At 44.9% G+C, this 10,437-nt stretch overlaps 1 protein-coding gene across 2 annotated transcripts in view; it reads left to right on the forward strand.

Moving 5' to 3' along the window:
• Positions 1-9,809, forward strand: part of CACNA1C (calcium voltage-gated channel subunit alpha1 C) — a 495,695-nt gene extending 485,886 nt beyond the window's left edge. For both annotated transcript variants that reach the window (XM_062590597.1, XM_062590591.1), the window contains 2 exons: positions 1,665-1,988; positions 2,263-9,809. In XM_062590597.1, the coding sequence (XP_062446581.1) occupies positions 1,665-1,988; positions 2,263-2,559 (621 nt within the window). In that variant the 3' untranslated portion in view covers positions 2,560-9,809. The remainder of the gene's footprint in view (positions 1-1,664; positions 1,989-2,262) is intronic.
• The last annotated feature ends 628 nt before the right edge of the window (positions 9,810-10,437 follow it).

A 10,437-nucleotide genomic window follows, 5' to 3' on the forward strand; every position in this document is an offset into this window, starting at 1 on the left:
CTGCAGGGTTATCCTGAAATAGGCATCTGGCCTCTGGCCAGGAACATTCAGCAGTGTTATTCCATCTACAAAGATGTCAGCCTACAAGAGTGCTTAAAACAAGAACATGAACAGGAAAAGTTGCACCTTGCTAAGTGCAGTAGATTCTGTGGCATGTGCATGCGTGAAGAGGTTTTCTCAAAAAATACTCATACATATGGATATGTAAATATATGCAGCTGAAGCTTGAAACAATCCCTCAGAGCTTCTTTCAGCTTCATCACCTCACGTTTTGGATAATGCACCTTGTATGTGTTTCTATTGAAAAACTGGTTCAGTTGTTCTTCCCAACAAATCCAGGACTCTCCTTGAAGTCTAGTCTGTTAAGCAAATTGCTGAGGCCATCATAGCCTGCAGGACATGACCTGTACAGAAGAATTTTAAGGGCTTTTTTCCTCACTGAAAATTGATAAGAGTCTGACATCTAATTCTTGGTGAACATTACTGGACTAATTGAGTCAGTAATTGCTTCTTTTGTTCTTCTGTCACTGTAAAATCATCAATATAGCATACTGAAATCAGTTGCCAAGGATTCCCATGGCAGCTAGATTGAGCACTTACGTTAAAATTCACTTCACTTAACTTCAGATATCTAAAGGTTAGCTGTCTAGTCTAAACCGGTCAGTTCAGGCCCGTTGTACTCAGTAGAGGGAAACGGCATCCCCAAAGAGCAAGTATAAGTTTAGTCTAAGTCTCATCCTCCAGAGGATTTTTTTTCAGGTAGGTATGCAAATCAGGCAGGATGCCTCTGGGTGTCTCTCTAGACACTGACTTTGCACTAAACACATAGCTTTTAGATAGTTCAAGTTGAGTGAGACTAACCTCATCCCTAATGAAAGGATTCTCTGCAACACAAATCCACATTCTTTTGTATTTTCTGTGGGTCAGCATTTATTTCTTTACTCATATTAGGCAGTAGTGAACTCTGTGGGGTAGGTTAGTGGCATTGCTCATGAACAAGGCACTGGTCACCATGAGTAAGGCATCAGATCAGCCCTGTGCAAAGAGGGGCTTCTTGAGAAATTTATGTTATAGAAGGAGGCTGGATGACTCAGGGGTTACACATATGACCACAAGAGGGACTATGTGGCTCAAAGGACATTCATCAGATAGTGATCCTCCCACCAGCAGCAGATGCTTTAAAATCTAGTGGTGGATTTACAGTTATTGCCAACTGCAGACATATTTAAGATTCACTCATGGTATCCATTCAGGTTCTATAGCACATACTGACCAAAAACACAGTAATTGGCAGTTAAAGCTGCTAGCTGTAGGGGTGGTAGCAGTGGTGGTAAAAAGAATTGCCGTCTCACCTACTGGAGAAGAGGTGGTGGTTCTGGCAAGACTGCGGGGAGCAGGCTTTCATCACTCTTGTGAGTGCGGGGCAGAGGGGTCCAAGGCTGATGAACCAAAGTCTTGAAAGTTTTCAGTCTGGTGCTTGGCACCAGTGCAGGATACACCATTTAAAAGAAAGCTTCCAAAATGCATTCACAATAAATATTTATACAGTTCCAGGATCTGGCAACTGTTTTCACAAAGCTCAAGACCCTTTCCTGGACAATTTCTCCACCATCTAATCATGCTAGCCTGGCTGCTAACTCACCTTATTCCTTCTCTGTCCGCAGGCGTTGGCAGTGGCAGGCCTGAGTCCCCTGCTCCAGCGAAGCCATTCCCCCACCACGTTCTCCCGACTGTGTGCTACGCCCCCCGCGACACCCTGCAGCCGTGGCTGGCCACAGCAGACCATCCCGACTCTGCGCCTCGATGGAGCAGAGTCCAGCGAGAAACTCAACAGCAGCTTCCCGTCAATACACTGCAGCTCTCGGTACCCTGACAACAGTGGCTGCAGCAGCCCGAGGAGAGCCAGGCCAGTCTCCCTCACTGTCCCCAGTCAGACCGGAGGGAGCAACAGGCAGTTTCACGGCAGCGCTGGCAGCCTGGTTGAAGCGGTAAGACTGCGGAGTCACCGAGGACATGAGCAGTGTCAAGGACACCCTGAAATGTGGCCCTCAAAAGAGCAGGGCAACAGAAATACTGCTGCTCACAATGTCAGGAATGGGAAAGCCCATTTCCAAGTGGGGAGTTAGCAGCATGAATGGGAGGAGAAGAAAGATTATTAGGGAAAATACAGCTGCAAAGAGGGTTGTGATAGGGGTGCCATAAGATTGACGATGCAGAGTACTGATGTTTCTTTTGTCTCTGGTTCCCTACCTGCTTTTGAAGGTCTTGATTTCGGAAGGACTGATGCAGTTTGCTCAAGATCCAAAGTTCATTGAGGTCACAACCCAGGAGCTCGCAGACGCCTGTGACATGACGATAGAAGAGATGGAAAATGCAGCAGACAACATTCTCAATGGTAACAGCAAGCAGAGCCCCAATGGCAACCTCTTGCCTTTTGTTAACTGCAGGGACCCAGGGCAGGACAGTGCAGGAGAGGAAGAGGAAGAGGTACAGAACCCGGATTGTAGAAAAAGTCAGGAGGAGCTCAAGGACAGCAGGATTTATATCAGCAGCCTGTAGTTGCCAGGGCTGGAAGCGATGCTGGTTTTTTATTTGTTTCAATGTTCCTAATGGGTTTGTTTCAGAAGTGCCTCACTGTTCTCGTGACCTGGAGTAACCGGAACAGCGTTCTTCATTCATTTCTGTTGGGACGAGTCGCAGAGTTGGGTGGTGTAAGAAAGCTTTTCAGGAGTGGATATAACCCCAGCACATGTCCATGAAGGAAGAGTGAGGAGGAGGAGGAGGAAGAGGAAGAAGAAGAGGAGAGCCAGCTTCCTCTTTTTTCAGTCCCTGCACAAGGAACGACGACTGCCTCCTGAATGCGAAGGGGAACCTCAGCTTCCTGTGGATGGCCCTAGCCAAAAGGACCCTGCGTCAAACGGGTGTCTTTCAACTTTGCTTGTAAAAATCATTTTGCACATATTCTGTATGAGCCTCACCGTCTCCATAAAGCCAAGGCCCTTTGATTCGGAGGGAGAGGAGGACTTCTTCTGCTGTGGATTCCAGTACCATGACGGGGAGGAGGAAGCAGAAGAAGCCCGAGGGCGCCCGAGGGGCAGGTGGCGGCACTGCCGAACCCTGCCGAGCCAACCTGCAAAGACTCCCAGGCAGCGGTCTCTGCCAACCAACCAGAGCTCCGGCGGTCATTCCTGCCAGCCAATCTGAGCTCGAGCAGCCACTTGCCAGCCAATCAGAGCTCAGGCAGCCACTTGCCAGCCAATCAGAGCTCCGGCAGCCAGCGGTGCCAGCTGGTGGGAGAGTGGGGAGCAGGCTCTGCGGCGGGGCGGAGCCCCCTGCCCTGTACTTGCTGAGGTGGTGATGGGCTTGTGTAGATCTCTCCTTGTTTTGCGGTTTGATATTTTCTTGAAAGCATGTTGCAGTTTTTATTTTGACTATTTTATGATTATTTTTTGGAGGGAGAAGGGAGTGTTTACAAAGTTTTGTAATCACCGACCTTTTTGTTTTGGTTTATTTTCACCTTTGCAAATGTTAAATTGGTTTGATCATGTTGTATTATTTAAGCTGGGTTTTTTTCTCCATTGAAATTTGGTAGAAGTACAACGATAGACAGGTTTTACCAAACATTATGTACACCAAGAATTTGTAATTTTATTTGCTAGTAATTGAAACCTCCTTTTTTTGTTGTTGTTTTATAATTTAAAGATAGTAGGCAATGCACTTGATATAGTCTTGCACATTTGAGTGATTGATTTGGGTTCTTTTTAGTGCTAAGTATACCTGTGAGCGTGGGAGCAATACCGAGCGAGTGTGCGTGCGCGTGTGTGGGGGGGTAAGTGCATGCAGTTCTCCACATCCTGGTTTGAACTGCAGGAGATCTGTACCTGGGGCCATTTGAATGCAAAAACAAACCACTGTCTCTGCTTTTGAAAGGGGAATCAGTAACTCTTTGCATTTTTTGTTCCACAAGATATGCAAAAACAATGCAATAATATTAATTTTAAAATACAATTGTAAGTTGTGCTGGCATTAACACTGTATAGAAAAAAAAATTAGGGGGATGGGAGAAAACAAAAACCAGAAGGCGTTACGCTTCAATATATTCTGTGTGATGTTTTATTGCAATGATAATGTTTCTGTTGAACAAACCGTTATACTTGAATTCAGGTCAGTTTCAGTATTTTTCAAATATTTTTTTAAAATGAATTGCAATTGTGCCAAGCGAATATAATGAATTGAATTGAGTTTGTTTAAAAGAAAAAGAAAAAAATCACTTCTTGTATATTTTGCTGCATGTCAAGTGAATCATTTCGTATTTGGAATGTGCCAAGCTTTACCTTTGAACTTTTAAGTGCTTTTCTATGTGTGGTTGGGGAAAGGGATACTGTTTTGGGTTATTTTTTTTTTTTCATTTTTAATTTGTACAATGAACAACGTGTATCTGGTGTAAGTAACTATTCTGCAATCCACTGACAGGTTGAACGTTACTGATTTTGCATATCTTGTGTTCATTTTCCTTTTTCCTCACTCTCGTTAAACATGCACGATGACTTTATTGGTATAAAATCATTCTTCTCGAGACCGAGACATTTTATTCAGGTTTGTTCTCTTTCCTTTTGCTCAGTTTCTCTAAAAGTCTCTTCCCACTAGAGGGTGGCAAGACGCCCAAACCAATTTGGCAGATCAATTCTTGGTATACAGCTGGCACCAGCAATTCAAGGAGCAGGGGAAAAAATCTGCTTTCAAATCATTTTTCTTAAATAGCTAATCTTGATCAATAATAATAGGATCCCGGGATGAGCAAATGCAACAGGCAGAATGGTCAGCAAAGTAGAATTACCTAACTCTGGCCTGGACTGAGAGCCTGGGGTAAGTGAGGGAAGGAGCTCTGCAGAGTTGCTTTGGAAAATTGCTGCAGTCTGGCTTGCAGGTCAAAATGCAGAAGTTAAGTGATTTAATCCATACTTTGGTGTTCCTGTGCAGGGTCTCTTCCCTCTTCCCAGGCCTTAGTGGTTCATATTGTGAGTCTAAGTCACAAACCACCTAATGGCACAGCATATCCCAGCGATATTTCCATACTTGTGAATGTGAACCTCTCTTGATTTTCCTCACACTGGTCAGTGGCCCTAACCAGTGAAAGAGGCTGAAAAAACAGGGACCTATTGTAGATTTTATGCAACTGATTTTTGTCTAGACTACTGCTGTTTTTTCTCCCTTTTTGAGAGAAGCTTCACAAACTTGGAGATCAGTGCTGAGTTTGGAGGTGTGATCTGACTCAGAACTAAACTTTCATTCAAATCTTGAACTTTTGCAGATGTTTGAGAACATCATTTATTGTATATGTTGATTCCATTATTTTTGAAATGCCCTTGTTTAATTTCCTGGTTATGCTGGGGCCCTAAAGCAAAAATAGCAAAGAATATTGTTGACAGTGAACTTTTTTCAGTGTCATTATGCACTGACCCGTAGCAGCTCAAGACATCTCGCAAAAAAAACAAAGCCTTTTAAACCAGAGACATGTGAATCCGCTTCATCAACCATCTGGCCTCAAAGTCCTAATTCAATACTTCCCTGGAGAACGTTACCCCCCTGACGTAAGTCACTCCTGTCCTCTCCATCCGCTCTGCCTGTCTTGAGATGCCTGTGCAAGTGCTTGTCCCTTTGGGAGTTTGCTGTTGCTAGTGCTGAGGTGCTCCAAGGCCACTTGAAAGGAAATAACGCTTTTCCTGGCTGGCTGTTTCTGAAAGCAAAATCAGTTCAAGAGTTTGCTATCTCATTTTCTCTCACTAGAAAGTTCATCTGACCCTCCCACTAGGAGGTGGAGGTGTTCTCTCCTCCCAGGAAGCAAAGTACTGATCTAGACTAGTGGAAGCAGTGGGAGTTTGGGGTGCTTGACAGTGTATGTCACCTTTAGAATTTTTCCGGATGGAAAGGAAGATGATAGAATGGATTATTCCCCATATATTCCCTGTGAAAACTGACTCCCTCAGGGGTCAGAGCCTACAACAGGCAGGGAAATCCCTGCTCTCTCCTGAAAGCTCCCATAGGTCCTGCAGCGTGAAAAACATGTGGCTAGCAGAGGATGCAGATGAACTTCACAGTCTGAGGGGCAGGTGCTAAATTCAATGATTGCTGATGCCTGCTGTGCAAATTTCTCTTTCTGGGGAAGTTGGCTTCTTTTTTTTATTATTATTATTTTATTGGAGGTACTTCCAACGTGCACATTGTGACAGGCCTGAGCAAAGAGCTACTGCCTCCTTTAGGTGAGGTAGTGTCTAGGGGATGGTGGGAAGGCGGGGGCAGGTTTAGTCCTTGGAGTGTCCTTCCTTCCCCTGTGTAGGGGAGCGGGTGGCGGGTATGAGCACTGTGCTGTGGATGGAAACTTTAAAGGAACTGGTGGCTGAGGAGTGGCATGGAAGGAAGGCAAGAATGGGGAGAACAATCTGCTGTTCATCACTGAGCACCTCTGACTTGCTAAGAGTACACTGCAGACGAAAGACGTTTCTTATAAAACAACAAACCTCCTCCCTTTATCACTCCTGCTCATTATTCAGGCAGTACTGGCCCAGCCACACCAGGTGCATTTCTTTTTTCTTCCTTATTCTGTGTGGCTGATGTGACAGGGGAAAAGGTGGAACTCGTGATCCAGAGCTGGCGTTTCGTTATCCACAGACCTTTCTGCATCATCTGCCTCTTCAGCTGGATATATGAATGATGATGGTGTAGATGCTGCTGCTACTGCAGGGCTCCGACCTGTTTTATTACCCTGCCCACCGTACCCCAGCACGGAGGGACAGCCAGAGAGGCGCCATGTACAGAATCGCATCTATTTCTGCTTTGTTTTCTGACCCTGCCCCCCGATGACTATGACAACGATGACGACAACAACAACAACAAAAAAAGGGCAAATGCATTTTTTTACATTTCTTGATAATTTCCAAAGCAATGTATCATTGCTTTCTTTAGACTGACGCCAATATAACAGTTGTATGGGTCTCAGCCAGGCTCCTGTGTCTTTTCTGCCTGATAGTTTCAGATTGCTGTATGAAATGTATGCGTGTTTGCACACAGACACAATCATACTAGGTAGCAGCACCACGAGCCTGTGGGGTTGTTGACCTGTGCTGTAGATAAAGTTGGAGGCCTTGCTTCTTATGTGTAGATGAGAAACCCCAACCCATCAGTCCAATGAGCTGAACTGAAGCCATACTAAGACAGAAGTGAGTATCCTAAAATACACGCACGGGCCAGTTGTGACTGTCCCAGTGCCAGGGGCAGGGTGGGGGAGAGGAACACTGAACAGGAAATTTGAAACACAACAAAGTTGTTAAAATAATGAAAATCCAGTTGGGGGCTTCTGGTTGTGGTGAGCTTTTAGCAGCTCTGATAACAAAGGCTGTAGAGTGCATAAAAAAACTATTCATTCCAGGCCAGCAGAAGCCCCAGCTCCCATCTTGCTAACACAAGGATAAGTTGAAATGAATACGCTGGAGGCTATGGAGGTTTTACTGATGCAAAGAATGTGGAAAACAGGACAGGGCCCAGAAAAAAAAATGGTTTTCCCCCATTTGTCTTCTTCTTTGAAGGGGAGTAATAAATATAAATTTTAAAAAAATGAATAGCTGCATAGGGTTTCATTTTCTCTTCTCTTGAATGTTGCAAAGTTAATAAAGTCTTTTTCTAGGTTAGCAAGCCCAGGGATCCAGATGATTTCCAGTGGATCTCAGTCCCCAGAGCTTTTGCTCTCTGTCGCTGCTTTATTTCTGGACAGCTGAAACATAAGGACCTTGCTACTACAGCATCCTGTGACGGGATGGGTGAGGGCAAAAGCACAGCAGAGAGATATGTGCTGTACTGAAAGACTGGGCTCCACTTGCTTTCAGAGAAGGCAGTAGCATCACACTGGAATGGAAAAAAAAAAAAAAAAAAAAAAAAAAAAAAAAAAACTCTTCTGATATAAACTTTAGTGTTCTAGCTAAACCCTCCATTCTTCCCCTGTCCCTTACGGGGAACTTAACACTTGAGCATTAAAAACATGCCTTCTTTAGGGGCACAGGGCTCGATCCAGTTGCCTAAATGTATGCATCTGTTGCCATTTGAGATATCCTACGGTATTCTGCCTGGCCTGGGGCAGGTGGTCCAAAAAAGCATGGCTCTCTTCTAGGGCTCCTGTGTCACGTCTACCAGCCCCATGTGGATGGCACAAGTCTCAGATGGCAGCAGACAATTAGGCAACTTAATCAAGTCCCTTTCCAAAGGGCTAATTGAGAGGAGCAGCACCAATGACTGAGGTAATAAGGGAATCGGCTTTAACATTGCCAAGGGCTTGGTCAGGCACTACCAGGAGCCCATTTCCCCATTTCCATGCCGTTGCTTTTCTATGCCATGTCCTACAAACAGCCTACAGCTCACCCCGCTCTGCCTAGCCCTTAGCCAGGGGCTGCATCCCCAGCCCCACGGGGCGGCAGCAAGCCCATGTGAGAGAGCAGGCATGATTATATCCAACAACAGATTTTTTTTTTTCTGCCAGTGTCCAAACAGCCCCTTTCCGAAGCATTTTCCTATTCAAAACAGAGCCACAAATCAGACACCATTCCTCCACCAGCCTCATCATTCAGGTGATGAATTACCTGTGTTTTTCTGCTGCACTCTGCATTTTGTCCAGCAAGGCAAAATGCAAGCTCTCCCCCAAACAGGCTGTAATGTTTTCAATATTTTAAGCATCCTAAGCCAGTCTGCTCCTGTCTCAATTAGAAAGACTGGTAACCAATACTACCTAAACATCAGCCACTTCATGGTCACTCATGAGAGTGATTGGTTCAGGATTATTCAGTCTTGACCGTTTGAATATGGGAAGATTTCAGAGGAGGAAGAGTGAGATGATTGTAAATATCTCTTTGAAAAACCTTGCTGCATCACACACACATAAAAGGAGGGAGATACTTTTAAAACTGCCTTAAAAAATCAATTCTGAATGATGAAATCTCCCTCCTAATGATTGCCACTTGGTAGACTGAGGGATAACGTTTAGGGATAAGGCGCTTTGGGTGAATTCTGGCAAGAAGTGGTTGGACTCGAGTCCAGTTTCAGGGATGAAAATGTAATTTAGGAGCTGATCTCTCCCTCAGTCTAAATTTGCATCAGCACCAATGACTGAGCACAACAGGATCGAAAGTATTTAAGGTATGAGGGGTATCTGGTCTGTATCTATATGGTTGGGGGCTGGCCTGGCAAGGTACTGCATACCTGTGTTTCCCAGTGACTTCAGGGAAGATGGGGATCCTCAGCACCTCTTAAGTTCAGGCCCTGGAGCATCATTTCCTGCTCTGATCATCAGCTATAAATGTTGATAAATATAAGTGTTTTGCCTTCATTTGAATTGCCCAGAGCTGTAAAATGACCTCTCTCAAGTATAAATCAGTCCAGATATAAACCTCCTCTTCCACTCTTCCCTACGCTCCCTGACCAGCCCCCCAGCCCTCCCTTGTACCTTCACCCAAGCCCTTCCCTCTCGCCAGTCTTTTCCTCCTTCCACAATTTTATATCTAGTTTTCATGAACCCACAGAAATGCTTTTGTAAATAACGCTGTACAGTTTGTAACCGTCATGTAAGCCTGTCATCAGTGCCAGAGTCCGTCTTGCCCTCTCGCACGTTTTAAAATCAACAGAGGAAAGTTAGAGCGAATGGCCCGCAAGTGAGCTATAGGGTCATCTCGGTGTGGGACAAATGTATATTCCTGTAAGATTGCATTTTTATCTAAGGAATGATGTTATTTTAAAATTGCTAATAAATTTCTAAACAATGTCTAGAATCGTTCACTATTGTAAATGTTATCAGAACTCCTTCGACATTGCTCCCTTCTCACTGCAGTGGCTGAAAAATCAGCTCCCTGCAGCCCCTTCTTTCCCGCTGGCAGACCCGCTGCAGTTCAAGGGGCCTCTCGAGCACTTCAGCGGCCGCCGAACAGTCTCGCATAGCCACGGTTAAACAGTAACTCAGGCCAGTCGCGGTCGCTGCAGAAATCCTACCACGCAACGACAACCGAAGGGTGACTCACGTATGACCAAACACTTAATGTTTGCCACAGAGGATTCTTTCTTACTGAGCGCACGCATCCGAAATGAATACCTGCCACCTAATTATGGTGTAATTAATACGTGCAGACGCCACGCAGCTCAGATGGAACGATAGTAACTGGCATATCACACATTCACTTTTTGATTAGACAGCGTGGTTGGCAGGCAGTTACGTTGTGAGGCCAGGTGAACGCTGTATTTCCTGTCACAGCACTATAAATCACAGTGCACTTAGACCAAGTATATTTCTACAAGACTGAGCAAAATCTTCCCTAAATAAAAAGGAATATTTTCCTTCAATTATGTACACATACATATATACAGTCCTTGATTTGTTCACAGATGTCGCACTGCAGGTTTTGC

Source organism: Rhea pennata, chromosome 1 (genome assembly GCF_028389875.1).
Source record: "Rhea pennata isolate bPtePen1 chromosome 1, bPtePen1.pri, whole genome shotgun sequence".
NCBI classification, from domain to species: Eukaryota; Metazoa; Chordata; class Aves; order Rheiformes; family Rheidae; genus Rhea; species Rhea pennata.